Below are 25,207 nucleotides of genomic sequence, written 5' to 3'. Positions count from 1 at the left end.
AGGGGTAGTTTCTATGGCACCCATTCCACAGGGGCAAATTAATTTAATAATTAATTAATTAATTCTAAATTAAGAATTTGAGTTTAATTTAACTCAATCCCTTTATATCTACCATCCCAGACAGCTGTTGGATGGGCGTTTAGGCGGGCAAGAGTAAATGGACGCCTAAATTTAGGGATAAGAATATTATCTAAATATGCTGCCGGTGTGGAATTAAAAAGTTGTTTCCCCAGATAGATACCACTCCTTAGACAGGCTGTATCCACTTGTAATTCTGTATCGGCAATATGCTGTTTAATAATCTGCCAGGCCTGATCATGTCCTAATCTAAGAATTTCCTCATGGGAGAACCCAAATTGAAGAAGTTTATTTTTAACCAAGGTTTTCCACTTATAATTAAAGTCATCAATCATTACCAAGGAGGCCAGGCCTACATTGGCAAAAAACCAGTTTTAACCAAAACTTTATAATACAGGTCCATACATGGAGGGAACATTCAAGGCTGGTATCCTGTAATCTGTGATACTACAGTCTGCTCAATGACTTCAGGATTCTTGCCATCTCATTCTATTATATATTTATAGACCACTCTTTATTTTCCTTAATCGTACAGGTCAACAGGAATACTGTCCAGTTCTAACTATGTTTACTTGAAGTCCTGTTGAGTACAATGAGACATATTTGCTGGTAAACCTTAAGATTGTAGCCTTAGAATACAAATGCCACCAAAGAATCTCAAAGGAACCACAACCCATGCTAACAATAATTTGCCTTTATTATCTGAAGACTAAGATTAAAACAACACTGACAAAGACAGTATAATTAAAATGTTATGAATAAAATATTTGCCATATGTCAATAAATATTGTCACATCAAACAAAATTAGGAACTATCAACAAACAGTTTCTCTTTCTATGATTTTCTTGTCCTCCATAGATTGTTACATTATTTCCTGGTCATAAAAATGATTCCAATGGATATATCTGGGTCTACAGCTTCAAACTGAGGGAGGTGTACGGATGTTCCCCATCACTGAGGAACAGCCCAAAGGCAGAAGGATAGAAACAGGGAGAAAAGACTTCAAGAGGACGGAATCCTTTATCAAGAGCTGTGTAGTGAAAAGAGGATAACCTTTCCAGACTTGTCAGACTCTTTTAAAAGCCATTTGCAAGTTAAGGATTGCTTTGCACAAATGTATCAAGTTCAGGACTAGGTAAAGCTATCTAAAACTTTATGGTGCACAGCGATTTCTTATTTGATGCTTATGGAAATATAAAGTTATAGTGGGCACCTGACTATGGAGAGAAAACCTGCCACATGTTGAAATTCATAATGGAAACCAGTCCATTTTATTCATGGAGGCTGCCCTGATTGGAATCCCACTTCATTGGTTGCGGACTTGTGGTGTGGTCTCTGTAAGAGGTAGTGTGTTTGTGTTAAATAGCTCATTCGAGAAGATCTACAGTGCAGGTCACCTAGAGTCTCACATTCAGTGTTGAATAGTTTAAAAACAAAAACAAATTGTTCTATCTTTCTCTGTAGAAATTAAGTGTTCTGTTCAGTAAAGGACAAAACCCATTTATTTGAAACCATCAGTGGGATATTTTTTGGCCTCTTCCAGGTCCTTTCGCTTTCCCTTTGCTTTGTTTGCCTGCACCATGTCGTTGAGGTTTCTTTGAATATTCAACTTTTGTCCATCCACCATCGCTAACTTTGCTCTCTTCTTCCTCTGCTTTGGGTATACTTTCCGTTTTCAAGGGCATTCCTGGTATGGACTTCGGCTGCTGTGGGTAGTGTGCATGTGACCTTTTGTGGTCATGTGACTTGGATGGGTATTGATTTTGACTATATGTTGACTGGGAAGTCCTGTAAAGTTTTTCAGTATTTCTACCAGTTGCCTGAGCACCTCCTGGGCTTCTAACAAAACGCCTTCCAGTCACTGACATGTTCCGAGAGGTACTACTGTGATAGCTGTTCTTGCTTTTTGTTTTGGACTGGTCTCTTTCTGAAGGGCTATCGGAAGCTGCACTGGAGGTGCTGCTTCCTTTTGAATTCAAATGTAAAGATGATAGATACGGTGTTGGGGATAAGCTTCTCGACTGATTTAGAGAGATAATCTGATAGGTTATGGGAACCTGAGTCCGTCTCACTGCAGCAGCATAGGTGTCTTGATTCTGAAGGTATGGCAAAGTTATTAAGCTGCTGGGGCTGTGGGGGCGGGAATGTTGGAGAGAAGGGCTGCTGGATACATGACGCATTCTCAGTGTGTCCATCCATTGACAGTCAATACCTGAAATAAAACAAGCATCAGTGTCCAATTCCAGGTCTTTATTAATACATACCAGAAGTAGGAGCTACATAAGGGATCTATGATCAGATCTGTCATTTTTTGTTTTACTCAAATGCAGCTGTGTGTGTGGGGGGGGGTGATTTGCTTGGGCAGTAGTGGGGTGTGTAAGACTCCCCCCCCATATAGATGCTCTGCCTGTATTCCCCACCAGCCATGGAGCTAGCAGTAGCTTTTGGGTGGGGAGCGGAATATAGATTGGGAAGATGGCACATAGGAAAAAAGCTCACACGCCCCTTTCCTTTAGGGGAGCTAGTGCCACTGTTCTGATCATAACTGCAGTGTTCAATGGGCTGTTTTAATTTTAAAACTCAAATTTGGGGAGCATTCATATGCTTCCCACGTCACATTAACTTTGTCCCTACAAGTTGCAAAGGTGCAGTCAAATGCAACTGAATATATTAGGACTTCTGAGTTGTTGTTGCTGCTATTATTATTATTTTATTTTATAATTATATTATATTAATTTAGTTTAGTTTAGTTTATTAAAAATATTTATATCCTGCCTATTTTCCAATGGAAACAGCATTCATTCTGAATACCTTTCTTCCAGCATTCTCAGGGGAGAAGACACATGAAGAATGCTTCCTTCCCAGTGTGAGCTGGTACAGCAACCATATTTGTTGCTTTCTCACTCTAGGAGAGATATGATGAGCCTGCTGCACTGCTCAGAGGGAGAAAGAGGTGCGCAAGAGGAGGTAGAGGCTACATGAGCAAGAAGCAGCCACTTTGCTTGCTTGCTTGCCTAGCTGCAGCAGAAGTGGGGATTGGGCTGCCCAGATGTGGGTGATGAGAGAGCAGATGTGGTGCTGCTGCACTGGGAAGCAGCCACAATGCTTCTCCTCTCTACTCGTTCTGGGCGCCCTCACTTGGCCCAGTCCTCTCAGCCACACCGCCCAAAAGAGAAGACAGGTGAGTGACTGGAAATATTGGTGGCTGCTCCATCAACCGTCACTTGCCATGTTGTCTGGGGGAGGCGGGGAGAGGGAGAGAAGGAGTGTGTGTACATGGTCAGGACAGCTCTGCACCCATATAAAGTTATTCACACATTATGTCAAATGCACGAACAGCAGTACACTTTATATCTACCATGCATTTGACCTGTACACAGGTTCACTATTAAAATTTGCCACCACCCATGGTGTGAGAGAGAGAGTATGTCCTGTCCCATATGTATCAACTCTGACCTTAAGATCTTCTTCGGAGGCCCTGCTCTGAGTGTCTCTGCCAAACAAGGTGAGGCAGGTGGCTACTAGGGAGAGGGCCTTTTTGAGGGCACCCCATATATGGAATAGCCTCCCCAGTGAGGTTTGCTTGGCTTCATCACTTTATTCTTTTAGGTGCTAGATAAAAACGTTTTTGTTTACCCAAGCCTTTTAATTTCTGATTTTCAGATTTTATTTTATTTTTAACTAATTTTAAAATAAGTTTTTAAACTGCTTTGTATTGTGTTTTGTATTTTCTTTTCACCCCTTTTGTCTGTTATGCTTTTTATTGTATGTTTTAATCCTGTGTTGTTATGGGGTGGCTAACAATTAAACTTGCTTATTAATTAATATTATAATAATAATAATAGCACCTCAACACCATAGGGGCCACAGAAATCACCATCAGCCAATTACAAAAAGCAGCTTTACTGGGAACAGCCTATATTCTGCGACGATATCTATAACAGCAACAACATTGACAATAAAATTCAGCCATCCCAGGTCCTTGGGAAGGACTCAATGTCTGGATAAAACAAACCAGTCAATAACACCTGTCTGACTGTGTAAACAAGAAATAATAAATTATTTTGTTTACTCTAAGGACAAAATGCTCCTTGCTCTCCAGAAGCTGAGCAGATAGAATTCTATGAAGTCAATAAATAAAGACAGGAGAGCCTTTTAAAAAATGTGTAGAGGAACATTTGAGAGAGATGTCTGCCATCTTTGCTTAGTTTGAGTACATTTCTGAAACAGATCTCATGAATGCCTTTTTGCTTATGTCCTCCCAATTTCAAAGCACCTCTACACTTACTAGAATTGGATCTGCTCCTAGGATTGCCTTCCAAGTTTGAGAGCGACATCTGTATTTTCAGCTCTATTGACTTCACCTCATCCTGAGGTTTCACATCACTCCACCGAACTGGCTGGATATGTTTGGTGAACTTTGGAGTTCTGACATCACTCTGTTCAAGAAACAAAACCAAGCTATTATTCAGAAGGAAAAAATAAACACTCCACAACAGCTACACAACACTCGTTCAGACCCGGAACTTAACAATTGTGAAATTGAGAGTACCATAAATTCACATGCTGGGTTTGTTTGATATCATCTTCTAGTCTGATCTCAAATATGTTTGAGTTGTACAACCAACCTGATGGCAAATTATGCTCTCCCTCTCCCTGCCCCCCCCCAATAGTATACTGAACAAAGGCAAGATTTTAATGGCTGGCTTTTAACATAATCGTTTAGTAATTATGAGATCATGTGGTGCTTCAAGTAAATAATCTTTTCTGCTGGAAGAGGTAGGCACTAAGCAGGTATTGTTGCGGGGGTTCCCTTGTGGTAGCTTGCCCACAGTGGCTAGCTCTTTAATCCTGCTGTCAAACTCTGATTCCTGTGAGGAGCTGCGGTCTGAAAGGAACCTAGGGTTACTCTTCCTGTTAACAGAAAGCCACTGTTCTACACTTCTGAGGCACGCAAGCAAGGTCCAGAATTTTCCTATATCGTACTCTCACTGCTTGAATCCATGCCACAGGACAGAGCTGAAATTTCAATTATTAGCCTCAGTGTGAAATATCCCATTGGTCTTTATGAAACACTTTTTTCTAAGTATCCAAAAACCTCCTCATACAAAGGCTAATTTCCATCCTATTATACATAGCTAAATTGCTTCTAGGTTTTTATTTTATGTTTTCCTTCTCACCCTTTCCCTTCTCCTGTTGTTCCTCTGCTCTGCTAATTAGCGTTTCACCAAAAAGGTAAGAAAGATAGTCTCTTCAACAAACACCACCTACACCGACCATTACTCAAAGAAAAAAGTAATTTTTTTTTTCAACTTAAGGGAGAGAGCTTTCCCAGTTAGGAGTCTGGGAACAGTTTCTGAAGACAGCATTCAAATTTGTATGAAAAGTTGGTAGTTTAAAATTAATTACAGCATTTGGCCTTTACTACAGTGGGTAAAAAAGTTAAGGATTGGCAGTTCCTCATTATGAGACTGTATTGACAGAAGGGGTGGATTGCTCATGTTCCCCCAAAGTGCACTCACCTCATAAGTTACTATACATTCCACGGCCTGATCTTCTTCTATCCCCACAATCCATTTATCCATTACAAATGGCGGCTGCAAGGAAATAACACAACATTTACATATTTTAATAATTTGTCGTTTCTCTATTTTTGGGAGAAAACCATTCTGACAATCACTGGAGAACCTCTACATTCCATTTAATGGGGTTTTTCTTCAAAAAGAATAAAAACCCAACAGAACACTTATATGAAAATGAAATACAGAAGTTTAAAAGACCTCAATCCTTGGCCACAATGTCTTGCTTGACATATGCGTCTTCCATTATTCTTGAACCAATAATACCTGGGACTGGACTGCTTCATATTCCAGTAAGCAATAGCAAACAAACAACAAATATTTATATACTGCTTTTTGACAAAAGTTCCCAAAGTGATGTACATAGATAAAAATAATAATAAACTAATAAGATGGCTCCCTGTCCCCAAAGGGTTCATAGTCTAAAAAGAAACATAAGGTAGACACTGGCAGCAGCCCCTGGAGGGATGCTGTGCCGGGGCTGGATAGGACCAATTGCTCTCCCCCTGCTAAATCTAAGAAAATAAATGGCTACCATTTCCCCAATAATATTGTATCTGTTTTCACTCTTCCCACCTGCATTTGTTTAAATGCTATAATTTTACCTGTTAACCTGTTTGTATTTCAAACCCTAATTTGTTCCTTCAACTGGGAGTTTATCTCGGTTTCTCTGATTTTTTAGCTACTATAATTTTGGCCATGGCTTTATTACTTCCTCACCTCTTTATATTGTACTCACTGCTGGCTCAAACTAGTCGCTATAGGCAGAAGCCCTAACAAAAATACTCAGCTGCTGAACGAGAGAGGATGGAAAGCCCTCTGACCCAGCTGCTGCCAGCGCCTCCAACCTTGTTTGTCACTGACCAACGCTCAAATATCGAGAGTGTGCATCGCTCCTGAACGATGGGAGGGGGCTTCTCCTACCCTAGTCTTGATCATGTGAACTGACCTAATAATTTATGTTTCCACATCGAAAGATTCCACTTTGATGTTGAAATACAGCTTTTTGAGGGAAGAGAAACCATCATCCCACAACCTGAAATAAGGGGTCATTTGCGTCTTCATTTTTAGTTCTTTACCTCCTTGCCTACCAATGTACTTTTACACATACGGTGGCAGTGATTGTCATAAGTCACAAGAAGTAATCCACTGCCAGTCACATGAAAAATGGTGTGCAGCAACAACAGCAGCAGCAAAATTACAGGGGTTCCTTAAATTTTTCATTAAACTATATGACTTTACAAATGATTGCCAGATACCAATGTATCATGTGTGTACATTAAATCTTCAGAACCTTCCCCACTTGCCCAGGACACCCCATTGGAAATGTGCGAGGCAGTGATTTTAACAATGATAATTTTGGATAAATAGATATAGTGGCTATGAAATGCACATGACAACACTTCACAAAAGCTTTTTAAAATGACCTTAATGAGCAAAAGCAGGATGTTAAAATAAACTTACAAACTTACAGACATGTAAGCAAAGCAAAAGTGATAATGTCATGTCTGTCCTGTTTCCTTCCTCCAGTGAGTCCACAGATGCATCTATAAGATTTCCAGGCACTTTCCATGCAGGATTGGCAACGTTCAGACTTGCTTAGCTTTAGAAATGTGACTGTACACATGTATCTTCAGACCATTCTCACAGAGCATGCTTGGTTCATCATGGATCTAGATTACTGATATATTGTGGTTAGGATTGCCAACCTTCCACGACTGATCACAGGTTTGGGGCGGTATAGAAATATGTTAAATAAATAAATAACTCTTGAACCTTCCAGAATCTGCATTGATTTCTAGGTGACTATTGAAACCTATCTGGGAGATTTTAATGGCTCGGTATTGTCAAAAATGGGCAGAGGAGGGAAATCTCTAGGAACAACATCAGAGCTGGCAACCCTATCCAGGAGGACCTCCTTGAGGAACTGCCCTGCTTGGAGAGCAAGTCCCATTTGTGAAATTTTAAATCTAGGTAAAATGTTTGTTGTCGTACTACTTAATAGTTTCTAGATAATCTCATGTTTAAGCCACCATTCCAAAATGGACCAGGACCAAAAGAGCTGCCTAGTTTCATGGAAGGAGTTTCCGCTAGCCCAGCTCAAGTAGTTTTTCCTTTGAACAGCTAACTCCCCGCCCTACTCCATGCCATATCCCAAACTGCTCTTGTTTTAAAAGTAGCTTGCCATGTGGCATGGTTTCAGGGTGGCAGGGGGCTGCTACTTCAGAAAAATAAGTATAAGGCCCTCTAGCACTGAGAGAACTCATTGCAGAGTTCTTTGGATCATGGCCACTATGTTTTGTAAAAAAATATTCTTGGGCAAATTAATCTTTTCCTACAATAATTACCAATAGTGAATAATAATAATTAATGCTTAGCTGATGGGTTTGCAGTTTGCTTACAATAACCAGGGGGTAAACTAGAATCCAGCAAATATTAGGCAGTGGTTCACATGCTGCTCAGTGTAACATGTTGCAACGCTGTTGCAGGAGAGGGCTGGTGAGCGATTATTAAAAATTGTGCAAGTGCAGTTGCATGACGCTAAGTCTGTTTTTTCCAAGGGGACACAGTGTTGTGCAACTGTGATTGTGCAATTTGAAGTAGTGCACTGGCCATGTTCTAGAACACTAGAGTCATCCGATCTCATTGGCACACAGCTGCCACTGGAAAGCCCATGCTGAGTCCCAGTTCCTGTAATATGCATGCTGATAGGGTTCTTTGACTGTGCTTCTCTGTGTAATTTCTCTGTGGGCATCAGTTTCTAGGAAGCCACTGCAACCGTCACAATCCAGTTGCGACATCATGCTGAAATCTCTGCAGAGGTCATCATGTACATCAGTGGAATTCTCTTGGCCAGTTTTGTGCATGCTGCCGGATCTGGAATTCAGCAATAGCCAAGTAGATGGCAGCTATGTGTCGAGAGCCTCATGGGACCTGGCCCTAATTTTATTTATTTATTGTGTAAGTAAATTCATAAGCTGCCCTTCAGTACAAAACTCCCAGGGCAGAACACACTTGAAATACTAAAAGCAAATACAAGAGCAATATAAAACAATTAAATAAAAATGGCAGGCAGCCATTACCAGTCCATAAAATCCAGTAGAAACCATGAAATAATTAAAACCAACTACATAACATGCTAGAAGGCCTGGGGCAAATTAAAAACAAAACTTTGCCTGCTCCCCAAAAGACGTCAAAGTAGGCATCAAGAGAGCTTCTCTGGGAAGGATATTCTAGACAGATGGTGCCACAACTGAGAAAGTCTTCAGCCCAGTTACCATGCACCTAACTTCAGAAAGTGGGGAGACACGGGGGAAGGCCTCTGATAAAGAACATAGGGCTCAGTGGGAGGGCAGTCCTTCAGGCAGCCATGCCCCAAGCTGTTTAGAACATTATTCATTTATTCATTCATTCATTCATTCATTCATTCATTCATTCAATTTCTATACTGCCCTTCCAAAAATGGCTCAGGGCGGTTTACACAGAGAAATAATAAATAAGAAGATAAGATGGCTCCCTGTCCCAAAAGGACTCACAATCTAAAAAAGAAACATAAGACAAACACCAGCAACAGTCACTGGAAGCACTGTGCTGGGGGTGGATAGGGCCAGTTACTCTCCCCCTGCTAAATAAAGAGAATCAACACGTTAAAAGGTGCCTCTTTGCTCAGTAAGCAGGGGCTAAGCACTTTGAATTGTGACCGGCACTTTGAATTGTGCCCACAATAAACTGGCAAATGGTGGAGCTGTTGAAGAACAGGAGACAGATATTTCCTATAGCCAGTCCCAGTTAATAACCCAGCAGCTGCATTTTGTACTATCTGACATTTCTGATGTCTTCAAAAGCCACCCTATGTTCAGTCATCCAGTCTAGAAGTTGCCTGGCCAGGCTGTCTCTGTTCAGAAGGGGTTGCAGCTGGTTGTTAGCTGGTGAACAGTGCTGCACAGCATGGATGCCACCTCAGCCTCCAGGGACAGTGCTGGATCTATCACTCTCCAGACTGCAAACCTGACCCTTTGGATCCCAACCAGAAGAGATGGATCACCTTCAGACAAAACCTTTGTCTTCTTGTCTCCAGGCAGACTTCAGAGTGCTGGTGCTTACCCTTAAAGCCCTTTGCAGCTTGGAGCTTGGCTAGCTAAAGGATGCCTTCTTCAACATGAACCTTCTTCAACAATGAGGTCATGTTTGGAGGCCCTCCACTGGGTGCCTCGCCATCGGACGTGAAGCAGGAGGTGGTTGCAGAGAAGGTCTATCCCCTATTTGTGGGATGCTTCCTGCGAGAGAAAGCTTCATTCGTGCCTGCTTGATGCCTTCTCAGCACCAGCAAATACCATTTTTATTTTCCCATGCTTTAAAATTCTTTACTGAATTGCTTTTATCTATCTATCTATCTATCTATCATATTTTCTATACCGCCCAAACTCACGTCTTTGGGCGGGTTTACAACAGAAAGGTTAAAACATTAGTTAAAACAAAATAAATGACAGAGAAGTTAAAACATTAATTAAAACAAAATAAATGATAACAGAAAAGATTGACACATTACAACAATTTAAATTTCTAAAATATTTTTAAAACAATGTTAAAGCTATTAAAATACTATTTAATTAAAAGCCTTGGTGAACAGATGCATCTTTAAAGACTTTTAAAAAGTCACAGATGGGGAGACTCTTATTTCAGTAGGGAGCTCATTCAAAAGCTTTGGGGCAACAGCGGAGAAGGCCTGTCCCCAAGTGGCCACCAGACAAGCTGGTGGCAACTGCAGACGGACCTCTCCTGATGATCTGGATTCATAACGAAGAAGACATTCTCTTAAATACCCAGGGTCCAAGCCATTTAGGGCTTTATAGGATATAACCAGCACCTTGTATTTTGCCCGGAAACTTATCCTCAGCCAGTGTAGCTCTTTCAATAGAGGTGTAACATGATCTCTCTGAGATAACACAGAGACTAACCTGGCATCCTCATTCTGGACCAACTGTAGTTTCCGGACTACGTACAAGGGCAGCCCCACATAGAACACATTGCAGCAATCCAGTCTGGAGGTTACCAGCATATGTACCACTGTCCTGAGGTCCTTTATTTCAAGAAATGGACTCAGCTGGCGTATCAGCTGAAGCTGATAGAAGGCACTTCTGGCCACTGCCTCAACATGAGGCACCAGGGAGAGGCTTGGATCCAGAAGCACCCCCAGACTGCACACCTGTTCCTTCTGGGGAAGTGCAGATCAAACTCATCTCCCGAGTTTGGACCCCGCACAATGAGTACCTCCATCTTATTTGGATTCAGTCTCAATTTGTTATCCCTCGTCCAGCCCATCACCGCCTCCAAGCAGGCATTTAGGGAGGTTATGCCTCTCCCGATGATGTTGACAAGCAGAAATTGATTTGGGTGTCATCAGCATACTGATAGCACCCTGCACCAAATCTCCTGATGATCTCTCCCAGCAGTTTCATGTAGATGTTAAACAACATCAGAGACAATATGGAGCCCTGAGGGACACCATACAAAAGTTCAGATTTTGAAGAACAGCAGTCTCCAAGGGACACCATCTGGAACCTGCCCGAGAGGTAGGAGTGGAACCACTGCAAAGCAGTGCCTCCAACTCCTAACCCCCTCAGACACTCCAGAGGGATACTATGGTCAATAGTTTCAGAAGCAGCTGAGAGGACCAACAGAGTCACACTTCCTCTGCCAATTCCCAATTGGAGATCATCCATCAGGCAGACCAAGGCATTCTCCACCCCATAGCCCACTGGAAAGCCAGTTCGAAATGGGTCTAGATAATCAGTTTCCTCCAAGACTGTCTGGAGCTGGGAAGCCACCACTCTCACATTTACCTTGCCCAGCCACAGAGGGTTGGAGACAGGCTATAGTTGCTCAATTCTGAGTGATCCAAGGCAGGCTTCTTCAGAAGTGGTCTAATAATTGCCTCCTTAAGACAAGGAGGCATCCTGCCTTCTCTCAGAGAAGCATTTATGATCTCGATCAGGCTTTCTACAACAATCCCCCTGCCATATAATATAAGCCATGTTGGGCAAGGGTCAAGAGGCCAGGTGGTAGTCCACACCGTTCCAAGCAGCTCATCCACATCCTCAGGAGTCACAAACTGGAACTGATCCAACCTAACTACACAAGAGGAGTTGCTGGACACCTCCACATCAGACACTGAAGTCTAAGTCAGCCCGAATATGAGAAATTTCCCCCACAAATAATTCATTAAACACATCACAACAGGTAGTCGATGGTTCCAGATTCTGATTCAAGGGAGGAGGGATACATATTAGCCCTCTCACAACCCTGAACAACTCCACCGGAAGTGAACTTGCAGATGCAATACGGGCACAAAATAATTGCTTCTTTGCCACATGTATTGCCTGAGTATAGATTTTCAAATGAGCTCTATGTTGCAATCTGTTGGATTCAAGTCGAGTCTTTCTCCACTTGCGCTCGAGTCATCTACCTTGTTGCTTCAGCCCCCGTAATTCTTCTTTATACCAAGGGGCCAGTTTTGAAGCGAGTCAGAGAGGATGCTTAGGAGCGATCATGTCTATTGTCCCATTGAGTTTGCTGTTCCGGTTCTCCACCAGGGCATCAACAGGATCACTGGCAGATTCAACATTAAATCCCTCCAAGACTTCTTGAAATTCTGTTGGATCCAATAACCTTCTTGGGTGGACCATCCTAATAGGTCTCTCACCCCTGCGAAGGTAGGAAGTGACCGTGAGTCCAACCGTAACCAGATGGTGATCCATCCATGACAATGGGTAATCACAGGAGTCCCCACCGATGGAACACCACCCTGATCAGGCTGAAAGACCAAATCAAGTGTATGACCAGTAATGTGCATCGGTTCCGAGACCGCTTGGGATAGGCCCATAGTTGTCATGGCCTCTATGAACTCCTGAGCCGCCCCGGACAGATTGTTCCCGAAATGAACCTTGAAGTCTGCCTACCACTAGCCTGGGCGACTCCAACACCAAGTCCGAGACCAAGTCCATCAGCTCAGTTAGGGACTCTATTGAGCAGCAGGTTGTTCAGTACACCAACAGAAGTCTCAATGTATCCCTGGTCCCCAAACTTAAGTATACATATGGTCTGACACTTCCACAGGTATCCTGGTAAGAGATATATTATTCTTATAGACCACAGCCACTCCACTCCCCACCCACGGTCCCTCACCTGCTCCTCAACAGAATACCCTGGAGGCAGAAGCTGGGACCAGAATGGGCCACCAGCCTCCCCCAACCAGGTCTCCATAATACATACCACATCGGCACCTTCATCCAGAATCAAATCATGGATGGTTTCTGATTTGTTCTGGACTGACCTGGCATTACAAAGGAGCAAGGTGAGGTTCCAAGGGTAGTTGGCACTGCTCCCCAAGGCCGAAGAGATGGCAGGACAGCCGAAGGGGAAATAGCTATTAGATTTCCAGTCCCCCTTCCCCTGTAATGACCCGCTGACCTGCCAACGTTACTTCTGTTCCCCACCACCACTGGAATTGCCGCCCCACAATCAGTGGATATGCTCCCTGTCTCCCCATCTCCAGATAAGCACAGACACATTATAAACAAGTCTAATCAAAACATTAGTGTTTTAATGCGGCTTTTATCTGATGCTCTTTCTTATTGTGGTTTTCTGTATTGTATTCTATTGTTTTAATTTATAAGCCACCTTGGAAATATTTTTATTGAAGGGTGACACATACATTCTTAAAATAATATTAAGACTCTGGACTCACTGAGTTTATATGCCCTCATCCAGTCTATTGCTTCTCCTAGACATGGATGCAACTCCACCACACCTCAACTGAATCCAGTGAAAAAGAGAAGCAGAGCTGGGTGTCATCAATAAACTGATGGCATTTCACTCCAAATGAGCTCATGCAGCAGTTTTATGAAGAAACTGAAGTGCATGGTGCCAGGCAATCTAGAACCCTGTAGGATCCTATAGCAAAAATGTCATGGGGCTGACATTTGTGACTAGTTTGCCCGGATTGCCTTCTGGAATAGTCCACTGTCCAAATAGGAATGAGCAGAACTACTGAAATTCAGTGGCTCCAGTGATCTACCCAGATAGCCTATCTAGACAGATGTCATGGCCAATGGAATAAAAAGTTGCTGAGAGATCCAAGAGAATGTTGCCCTCCCCTGTCCTTATCCCAACACAGGCCACCCATCAGGGCAACCAAGACTATTTCTGTGCTGAACCCAGGCCTGAAAAGCAGATTGAAATGAATCTACACAATCCTTTTCCATGACATGTTCCTGTTTTATTTCCTTGTTTTAACGACACAAACTGCTGTAAAATGTCAACACTTTATTTTTCCAGTATAGCTTGATGAACATTCTCTATCTCTTGGGGCTAGTCTGTGGGTACTAACAACGTAGTAATAGAACTAAGAAATCACACACTTTAATTGTAATATCTAAGTCTTGCCATCACTTTACTATTAGCATGAGTGAAAAGGGAATGGTAACAAAAAAGCCTATTATGATACAAATGTGGAAAAAAGTGAGTGGGGATCTTAATAGCTGCCTGCAGATGAGTTGCTATAGCACAATAGTCTGCTGCTGTGGTATTTTCATGCCTTTGTTTGAGATCTAGGAAATCACGAAAGTTTCAAGCTTATAAAAAGAACCTTACCTTTGTCATCTTTAAAATCTCTACATCAGGTAGGTTAGTGTTGAATGTCACATCTTTTATGTAAGTTATTGCAATCTCATCCCCATCCATCTCCATATATATTTTCCATTTGCAGTCCTAATAATGAAAAGAAAAGGCACAAGTTCACAACTATATGTGTGTACAATTACTAATAAATACTAATTTTATAGCTTAGTAATTGTTTTAATATACATTAATAATTGTATATATTTTAGGAATAAAAGGAGTAAAATTAAACTTTGTTTATGCAGTTCTTATTTACCTACATAAATGGTTCTTAAAATTGTGGTTTGGAGGCCATCACTGTTACCTGGCTCTTTTTAAAGGGTTTCCCCCAAACTACTGTGAAAATAATTGGAGAAAATATTGAAAAGTCTGAAATTTTTTGATGTTTCCACCATAGGATGAAGTGCCAAGCCACTTTCCCGTTTAAAATTTGAACTGAGAAGTAGCTTGCCTCTTCTGCAATGCAAGCTTTAAAGAAACTCTGGTTTCAGTGCTGGCTCGCAGCTGCAAAAGACAAATGTAACAGCTTAGAACATAGGAACATAGGAAACTGCCATATACTGAGTCAGACCATTGGTCTATCTAGCTCAGTATTGTCTTCACAGATTGGCAGCGGCTTCTCCAAGGTTGCAGGCAGGAATCTCTCTCAGACCTATCTTGGAGAAGCCAGGGAGGGAACTTGAAGCCTTCTGCTCTTCCCAGAGCAGCTTCATCCCCTGAGGGGAATATCTTGCAGTGCTCAGACATCAAGTCTCCCATTCATATGCAACCAGGGCAGACCCTGCTTAGCTATGGGGACAAGTCATGCTTGCTACCACAAGACCAGCTCTCCTTTCCTTAGCTCTCCTTAACTTAAGTTTGGAAGTCTTTCAAGTAGTATCCCTTGTGGTGACTGCAAGGTAAGAAAATGCAATGGTCTGCTAGGAACAGCAAGCTTTAGCAGAGCCATAGTTAAGAGCTATTGGCCTATATATAAGCAGAAGTAACAAGAATAATATTTTCATTAGGAATGCTTCCTCCCCCCCCCCCAATGATAAGAGAAAAACTTTGCATGCTCTAATAGGTCATTGTTATTTCTGAAGCATGTATTTAAGGATTCCCCCCCCCTCCCCACAAGCAAAACCAGGGAAATCCAAGGATGTACAGATTGACAGGCAACAAATGTTGAGTGGCATTAAAACATGGCAGTTCCGATAATTTCCCATGTACAGTACTTTCTATAATACTTCTCTCTCTACCTTTCTCTCTATCAAGAACTCAAGGTAATGGATTGGGGTGGAATGAGGGTGGGGTTGAACTCTCATTCTATCCTCACAGCCCAGCGAGGGTATGATTGGCCAATGATCACGCACTGAGCTTCAGCAGGGATTGGACCAGATGCCTCTAGTCAGAGTCCAACCCATGTGCAGTACACCACACTGCCTCCATGGTTCGTGGGCTGCCAAAGAACACCAATATATCTGGCATAAAAACTGGCCAGCCATGTCACATTGAGAACTGGCAATCAAAAGGCACTGATGCAATTTCCTCCAAGAGCAGGGACCCTGTTCAGTCAAGTCCCTGTTTGGGTCAATTCCCTGTAACCAGGGGTGTAGCTATAACTGAGCGGATGGGTTCAAAGAACCTGGGCCCCTCAGCTCCTGATGGCCCCTAGCTACGCCCCTGCCTGTAACATTGTTATTTCTTTATCTACCAGGCATCTGTATTCCACTTTCTCTAAGCATAAAGTACTTCACAAATAAATAAAACATTTCAGATCAAGTACAACAGAATAACACAATTAATAATAAAAATGCAATGACAACACAACTCCTCAGAAATATTGGCCAGTCTCTCTCCCACACTGGACTCACACATGTTAACATGTAGCATTACAGTCAGGATAACTGGACACTGCTAAAGAGCTGTCGGGAAAAGATCCTAACCACTTCACTATTCCTTTGGCCCTAGGGGATTGCTACTCAGTCCACCAGCAAAGAAAACCCTGAAATCCCCTCAAAGGTAAGATGGTCCCATTACCTCTTCTGGAGTCAATCCAAGAGACATAATAAGGAGATCTGAAATTAAACTGCACAACTAGCATAAAGCAGAGGAGTACTATGTTGCGGAGAGTTTTAAAACTGTTCTAGTATGGCAAGTTAGCCATGTGTATCCATTTCAAACCTAATCTTGTCAGCACTAAGATTTTGTATGTGAGTATGAATAATTCTTCACTGTACATTCTCTTTACATCACTCCTCCACCAAAAATCTACAGTGCCTGACTTCAGTGGCTGAGTACGGCAGGAAGGCCTAATTTGGGGGGTGGGAGTGGAATTTCAGAGACAATTAAGATCGCATAACTGTTTGGAGCTTAAAATGCCCTCCTTCCACATAGGGGCCGATGTAACATGCACTCCAACACTGGCATTTGTGACCTGCCAGGGCCGCAGTGCCTGCGAAAAGCAGCCCTGGGGGTGTTGCAGAGGTGGGCAGTGAGGCAACTAGTTAAAACAATGCACAGGCACTTGTGTGTTGCCCTACGACTTCCATGGTTTCCTATGGAAGTCGCACGGCAGAAGTGGCAGCGTGCTGTTTGAAGTCGTTGCACAATTGCTCCCATCCCGGGGTTGCCTTTCACGTGTGTAGCAGCCTCAGCAGGGCTGGAAATCCCAGAGTTGAAGCGTGCATTGTTGGCCAGTATCAATTATCGCTGAAGGTGCTTAATTTTGCTCTGAAGAAGATACCTCCCACTGATCTGCAGATACCACATTCTGAATGGACAATCCTGCCACTTCAGTTAGCTGAATGCACCCCCACCCCCACCACTCGCACTCATTCACTGACAGTTACCTGTTGCTGTGGACTGGACTGGACTGATCCAGTGGTGGTTCTGTGTTGGTCTAGGGGTGTGTGTGTGCGCGCGTGCGTGCGTGCGCACGGTGGCAAGCTGGTTGGCTCACTGCAGCTGCTGCTACTGCTGCTCACTTGGAGCTCCCTCGCAGCAGCCACTCAAGTATGTAGTACACCGCTCTGGGCTTCTTGGAGGAAGAGCGGGATAGAAATGTAATAAATAAATAAATCTGCACCGCTCTGCCTCTCCTTGTGCAACGTGCGTGCCCTCATGTCACGTGATGTGCATCACTAGTGACTGCGCAGGGACGTGTAGGCAGCCCCAGCGGCACTCAGCCCTCAGCGTCCCACCTCCCCGCCAGAACAGATGAGATTTGACATCGGCGGGTGGGCTGCTAGTGGGGTGCCCAGCAGTCCCCGGTGGGACATTTGGCACACACACACACACACACACACACACACACACACACACACACCCCAGCCCCATGGTGGAGGACCAGACTGCAGAGTGGAAGTCCAGTCCAAAGGGCATCACTGACAATAACTACAGCGCTCTTGGAACAAGAAAAAGGGTTTAAAAATGGCCGTGGTCTAATTATGGTGAAGAATTTGGAAAATGGGGAAGAAATTATTCATAGAGCTCTTGAAAGCATGCAAGATCAAGCCAAATGAGAAGTCAATGCAGGATTAATAAGTAAAGAGTCCTCTGGTAAGTATGAGTGGTTATAGGCCTAGGTTACCAACCAAAGAGTTTACTATATAGGAGTATTCATCTGGCACATAGTTAGGTTAGTAAGGCTTCTTGCTTTTCTCAGGATGGGTTTCTGTGATTTGGAGCAGAATAGGATTAGACTAAATTTGCTTATATATGAGAGCCGGTGTGAGCCAGCATGGCATAGTGGTTTTTGCGCTGGACTGGGAGCAGAAGGGAGGAAGAGGGTTTCAAATCTCCACTCAGCCATGGAACTCACCAGGTTACTCTGGGCCAGTCACTATCTCTCAGCCTAATCTACCTCACAGGGTTGTTGTTTGGAGGACGTGGCTTGAGGAATAACCAGCTCTGCCACCCTGAGCTCCCTGGATGAAGGGTAAGATTCAAACAAGACAGACAGACAGACAGACACACACACAAATTCAGATCCATGTGTCATAAAAACTTTATGAATGTGACTGAGGCTGCAGTCCTAAACATACTTACTAGGGATGTGTGCAAAATGGATTTTGTTTTGTTTCAAGCTTGAAACAAAACAGAATGCTTGAATTTTTTCATTGAAACAGGGGCCAAGCTGTTTTGATGACACAATCTTGAAACATTTTCGGCCATAGGGAACAATAAGGAACTCAAAACACTCCATTGTTCCCCATGGGTAGCTGCTAGGGATACCAATGTGGGTTGGGTGGTAGGGCATGATGGGTGCTACCTACCACCCAACCCACAAAAGAATTGGGCAAGCAGGCATTTTTAATTTTTTTCCACCTTTCCACAAAACCCCAACAGGATCCTATGAGGGTTTTAGGGAATCTAAAATAGGGGAAAGTGAGGCAAAGCCACACAGATCTGCTCCACTTGCCACACAAACAGCCCTAATAGTCTCATACTACAAAAATTCCAGGAGCAGGACCTCATCTGTTCCATTGATCCAGGGTTATACAGTTGGCCCATTAAAAGCAGAAAGAGGTACTGTGGGCAGGAGTATCCCCATGTACTCCTGCCTTGTCTGAACAGCTGCTTGCACCCATCATACTTCAGCCATGAGATGGCACAGATATATCAGTGCAGATAGTATAATTGTTACAAGTGGCCTACTTGCTCACTGAGCAAAGAGGCACCTTTTATTTTTAGCAGGGGGGAGAGCAACTATCTCAATCCAGCCCCAGTACAGCGTCCATCCAGTGGTTGTTGCCGGAGTCTTCCTTATATTTCCTTTTAGATTGTGAGTCCTTTTGGGATGGGGAACCATAGATAGATCTACCTACCTACCTACCTACCTACCTACCTACAACTCTGAGCACTTGTGTTGAAAAGCAGTATATAAATATTTGTAGTAGCAGCTAATGCCATAACATTAACATTTATGTTAAGCACTTGGAGTACTAATGAAAAGTACTATATGTGTATGTATTTTATCACAGACAGAACATTGAGGCTGGGGATGTACTATGTCAGCTCAGAGGTGGCATCCTCTGAACTGCTGCCTCAGTATAGCAACTCAGAACCTCCTGCTATAAGACTGATATTCTTTAACATATTAAGAAGCAATTGTATTGTGTAGTAGTGAGACATAAACTCTAAAACTTCAGCTGAAAAAGATACTTTGCGTTCGACTTTGGAAAACATCCGGCTACTGACACATGTGCATGGAACAAAGTTTCGCACACCCAGTACAGGAGAGGTGATTTTTTCCCCTCTGCTGCCCCCAGTATCCCCCCCCCCCCCATATGTCCTGGAGGATCCCACAACCATGGGCCCTTCTCCACTGCACTTGCAAAATTTGTCCTCTGCACACATTGTTTATCTGGATGCTGGCCAGCAGTTCTGGAGACTCTGAACATGGTTGTGAGAGGAGACAAACTAGTATGAAAGAACACTCCAACCCACTAATTATATTAAATCCATAATGGTGGCAAAACTTTTTAAAAGTCAAGTTGCTTTTTTAACATGGTGACCATGCCTTACATTATACAGCTGTTGAATCTCACTGTGAAAATGAACAATTTCTAGAATTTGCCCAATAAACAACATGTTCTGTGACAGAAGATTTATAACCTTAGGGGGATGATTGTCAGTTTTGAAGAGGCCTATACTTAGAATTAATTTTATTTTTTGGATATTCTTTAACTCAGGAGTTACATTACAGTAAACGAAAAAAAGAGAGGAGAAAATGGAAATGCCATCTTAGCGGGCAACTGGGTATTGAAAAATGTAAGATAAAACAAACATGAAAAAAGGTCTGATCACGCTGGTATTAAAAGTAATAGCATGTTGATAATCTAGGACCCCAGTAGCTCCTTTACATTCTTGGCTATTATCTCTCTCAGCTGCTGAAACCTGCTGTTTTAAAGGCAATAAGACTTGGAACATCTATAGTGTTAGCACCTGGGTTATTTATCATTAAGGCTAACTCTGCTACACTACATTTTTATTATGCCAGATTTAAAGGGAGATAACACAAGTATGGTTAATTTGCTTCTCTTCTTTATATATAGTGTCATGACCTGCTACTGCTTTGTCCCATGAGATTTTTTTTTTAAGCTAAAAAGAAATCTGCAAGAAACTCTCCCTCAAAATTCCATTAATAACCTCTTGTCGCGTGTTTAGGTTGCAGGGTCTGGAACTAAGAATGTTTTAATCTCTTTCAGCAAAACAATGTCTCATAATGATGTACAGGACTATTGCTGCACTGATGAAGAATCATACATAATTCAGCACCTTTCACTTGGCACCACTGTGATATCCTCATTAGTAGTGGCTCACGGTGGCTGTCAGATGGTGTCCATGCGAACGCAGGCATTATATTGTCTTTGAGATGTGCAGCTGCTTCCATGACACTGCCAGTATATAAAAACATGACGCCAGTTTGTTTTATTTAGTGCTAAACCTTCCAGTTTGTAAAAACAAGGCTGACACAGAGCCTGACATGAGGCAGTGAAAATAATTAGCTCTCATTTTCTCAGCCTCCTATTTCCTTCTCCCTGCTGTGTTCCCTTTCCACTAAACCACCACATGTCAGTCGAAATGGGAGGCAATTAGTGGGCTCATTTCAGTCCCCACAACTGTGCTGAAAAGAAAGTAGTTATGATGGCACAATGAACAGCTGAAAGATTAAATAACATTTGCCTTTTGAAAAGAAAATGACTTCTAGCTAAATGGGCAATTTTTGATTATTCTCAAACAAGCTTAGAGTAGTTTGGTTTTTAAAAAAACACAAGAAAGGAAAATGAGTCATTTTTAGGTGAAAGAATCAAATAAAACTTGACACAGTAATGCAAATAACTGATGTTTTATTGCAAAATATGTAAATGTGTTATAGCCTTAACAATGGCCCCTGTCTCGGGTCAAGGAAGACGGTTGCCAAGGAAGCACCAGGACAGGCAAGGTTGCTGTACGGCAGGGTTTTTTTTTTTGTTTTGTTATTGTTTGGGTTGTTTTTTTTTAAAGCAGTTTTAGGGAAGGGGTGTTCATTAAAAATGATAAACAAATGGAGTGAAACATCAGTAGATAACGATAACGTGTGGGTTTTGACCGCTGGAAGGACCTCAGCCAGATTCAGGCAGGCATCCCAAATCAATTGCATTTTCAGCTGACAACTGCAGAAATAGGTCCCAAATCAAATTAAAACAGGCCGTAATTTATTTTTTTAAAGAAGAAATTATGCTTTGCTTGCTGTTCTCTTTGTTTCAAGAATTGCAAGGTGGAATTTATGCATAATAATGACTGGCTTAGGTACTAGAAATAGATGTTTATCTCTAGCACTTTTAAAATAGCAGGTTTCAGAGGCTGAGATGGTTAGAATTCTAAGGCAAGAAATGATGCTTCAGGAGAAGCTCCCATCATTTCAGGGTTTCCCATTGTTTTTAAGGTCTTGAAGGCTGATTCTTGCTGCACTGCCCAATAAATGCTAGTAGTGGGGAGGCACCAGTGCAGTGTCATAATACAGAATGTTGCCTGAGCATGGCAGGGAACATGAAAACGATCGTCTATGCAGATAGCCTGGCAAATGTGTTTAAGGTGAGGATACCTATCATAAGCACTGCAATTTTTTTTAAAAGAATGCTGATTCATTTTCATTATTTTAAGCTTAACGAGTTGCTTTGGCATTTCTCTAAACTTTTCTTTCCATTCAGTTCAAAAACTTATAGGCAGATCAGCTTCTATGCAAAGAGATGCATCATGAGGGATAGTGTAAATGAACCAAATACGGTCATCTGCATAAAGTTTGGATTTCATGCAAATCCTTAGTATCTGTCTTAGGCCTCCTACAATCACGACACTGAAAGAATAATAAAATAAAACCAGGGCTGCTCAACTTTGGCCCTCCGGCTCCTGAAGATGTTGGCCTACAACTCCCATAATCCCTGGCTATGGGCAACTGTGGTTGGGGATTAAAAACAGCTGGAGGGCCGAAATTGAGCTGTCCTGAAACCCTCTGCCCACAGTCAGAAAATTGTAATGAACATCCTAATGCCCGGCCAGCCTCCTTCCCCACTCAACAAATGCAGGTAGTGGGGGTGGTGGTGGTTGTATTTTTAAACTGAGTTATCAGAGTCTTACCTAAGTGATGTTTGTGAAGTTCTGTATTGAAGTTATTAAAGTACAAACTGTGCCCTTAAGACTTAAGCTGTGCCATGTTAGATGTTACATTAATTCCATCATTAGTGCTCATGACCTTAACTTTTCACTCAGAAATAACAGCTAGGGAGCCCCAGTTCAGATCAAGTCCATGGTGGAGGAAGAGGCTTAAAGCTCCCCTCTCCCACCACTGTCCCAATCCAGATTGGGCTTTTTGCAGCTACTAATTTCAGAATAAATATTAAGCCCTGCAGCATTAACGTAACATCGAGTTTAACCCTCAGAGTGTGCCAAAGCATAGTTCTTACAATGGAGTATATTAATGACGATAGTCCAAATGTTTAGGATTGCAGGGTAAGTATGATTACTCAGAAGTAAACCCCATTGAACTTACTTTGGACTTACTTCCAAAGAGATAGGCTGTAGGTCTCCAAAGTGACATTAAAACATCATGCCTGGATGCTTAGAATTTTTGTTTTGTAAAATAAACTTCAGAATCTGAACATTATGCCTTCGTTCATCTAACAGTACAATGTGTAGAATAATAGACTTCAATATATGTATAGAAATCAGTTTATGGAAATGTTAGCAACCCTACAACAGGAAAAATGACACAACACAACGGGGCTTGTGACTCAGTCCTATACATTTATGCAGGTTCATATGCCTGCAGTTCCAAAGTAATATCCCCCCAAACACTGGAATGGGTTTGTGAAATTGGGCTGGTATCATGGTAGGTGCATATAAGGCTTACACTAGTTTGCGTTTAAACTGCTTTGAAACGGGCTTGTAAAACCTAATTTGGTCAGAATGCACACTCAGATTACAAATACCTCTCTCTCTTGCTTTCTACACCACATTAGCAATGATCACACATTCCTGTGAAACTACACCAAGCTGAAAAGCAACTGAAAGCTCACTTGTAAAAAGGCACTAAACATGCATGTGCCAGGTCAGCAAGTGGGAGGATTTTTGTATATTATTATTAATTATTAATATTATTATTAATAATAATATTAATATTAATTTATCAACCACCTGACTCCAAAGGCTCTAGATGGTTTGCAAAGATGAATACAATAAAAACAAAATAAAACAAACTTAAAACAACAATTTAAAACATCCAAATATAACTAAAAGCCAGCTAAAAAAAATGAAGGGCTCTCTTAAAGGCCAATAAAGATGTTAAGCCACAAATGTCTCTAGGGAGCGCATTACACAGCCCTGAAGCAACTACAGAGAAGGCCCGCTCTCGATCTTCAGGTGATCTATAATAGTTGGCAATAACTGTAAATATATTTAATTGAAAACTAGGGATGAAATGTGCAGATAGAGAAACATAACTGTATTGTCCTGCAGGACTAAACTGATTACCTAACAAATCTGTGATATGTTGAGTGTCAACCAGCTTTATCTGGGACAAGCAATTATGACAAATGCTAACTTTCTATTTGCATATTCTTACCAAAAACTAAACACCTTGTTATGTCTTTTTTAAATCAACAACTTCCTGCTGCCTAAGGCAAATTGTAATTATGTTACTTGCAAGGTTTGGAGTGCTTACTGACATTTGCAAACAATCCAATGGTTTTCTGTATCTCCACTGCTAGAAATGAAGTTCATAAAGTAGCTGTACTAAATGATGACAAGCAAAGTCTTCACTAAACAATCATAATCATGTTACTCTTGCAAATAGGGTTAGTGCAGTAGAACTCCTGATCATAATTAGCCTCAGTTGACCTTCTTACAGAAAGAAAGAATATAATAGTATTATTATTTATTATTTATTACATTTATAAACTGCCCCATCCAAAGGTTGTGGATGGTATACAACAAATTTAAAAAGACATAAAAACACACACCATTTAAAACAGTGCTAAAAACAATATAAAAACAATTTAAAAACAATTCAAAACAATTTAAAATGAATTAAAATGCTTTAAAAAAAATTACAAACCTTGGAAGGCCAGGCCAAACAAGTAAGTTTTCAGGGCTCTCTTAAAGGCTGACAGCGAGCCTAAACTGCAGATGTCTGCCGGGAGTGTATTCCAGGAGCAGCTGCAGAAAAGGCCTGCACTCCCAAGCTGTGCAGCTGTTCCTCCTGGGGGAGTGTAACCCCATCTAGAACAGGAAGATCTAACTCATCCCTTAAATTCCGACCCCCCCCCCCCACAATGAGCACCTCCGTCTTGCTTGGATTCAGCTTCAATTTGTTATCCCTCATCCAGCCCATTACTGCCCATAGGCAGGCGTTTAGGGAGTGAATGCCCTTTTCTGAGGAGGAGGAGGAGGAGGAGGAGGAGGAGGAGGAGGAGAAATAGGTTTGGGTGTCATCAGCATACTGATAACAACCTGCACCAAATCTCCTGATGACCTCAGCCAGCGGTTTCATGTAAATGTTAAAAAGCACTGGTGACAAAATGGAGTCCTGAGGGACTCCATATAATAGCTCCCATTTTAAAGAGGAACTGTCACCAAGCTCCACCATTTGGAATCTGCCTGAGAGATAGGAGCAGAACCACTGCAAAGCAGTGCCTCCTATCTCCAATTCTCCAGGCGATCCAGAAGGATACCATGGCCGGTGGTATCAAATGCCGCCAAGAGATCCAAAAGAACCAACAGAGTCACACTCCCTCTGTTGATTCCTTGTTAAAGGTCATCCATCAGGCCGGCCAAGGTAGACTCAACCCCATAGCCCACTCTAAAGTCAGTTTGAAATGTGTCTAGACAATCGGTTTCCTCCAAAACT

At 42.1% G+C, this 25,207-nt stretch overlaps 1 protein-coding gene across 2 annotated transcripts in view; it reads right to left on the bottom strand.

The window, feature by feature from the left end:
- Nucleotides 1-757: 757 nt before the first annotated feature.
- Nucleotides 758-25,207, bottom strand: part of MAP3K20 (mitogen-activated protein kinase kinase kinase 20) — a 160,981-nt gene continuing 136,531 nt past the window's right edge. For both annotated transcript variants that reach the window (XM_053266793.1, XM_053266802.1), the window contains exons 17-20: nucleotides 14,311-14,427; nucleotides 5,602-5,676; nucleotides 4,368-4,518; nucleotides 758-2,291 (exon numbers count right to left, since the gene is read on the bottom strand). In XM_053266793.1, the coding sequence (XP_053122768.1) occupies nucleotides 1,594-2,291; nucleotides 4,368-4,518; nucleotides 5,602-5,676; nucleotides 14,311-14,427 (1,041 nt within the window). In that variant the 3' untranslated portion in view covers nucleotides 758-1,593. The remainder of the gene's footprint in view (nucleotides 2,292-4,367; nucleotides 4,519-5,601; nucleotides 5,677-14,310; nucleotides 14,428-25,207) is intronic.

This window comes from Hemicordylus capensis, chromosome 1, assembly GCF_027244095.1.
Source record: "Hemicordylus capensis ecotype Gifberg chromosome 1, rHemCap1.1.pri, whole genome shotgun sequence".
In the NCBI taxonomy this organism is placed as follows: Eukaryota; Metazoa; Chordata; class Lepidosauria; order Squamata; family Cordylidae; genus Hemicordylus; species Hemicordylus capensis.
This window is presented reverse-complemented; position numbering and strand designations above follow the sequence as displayed.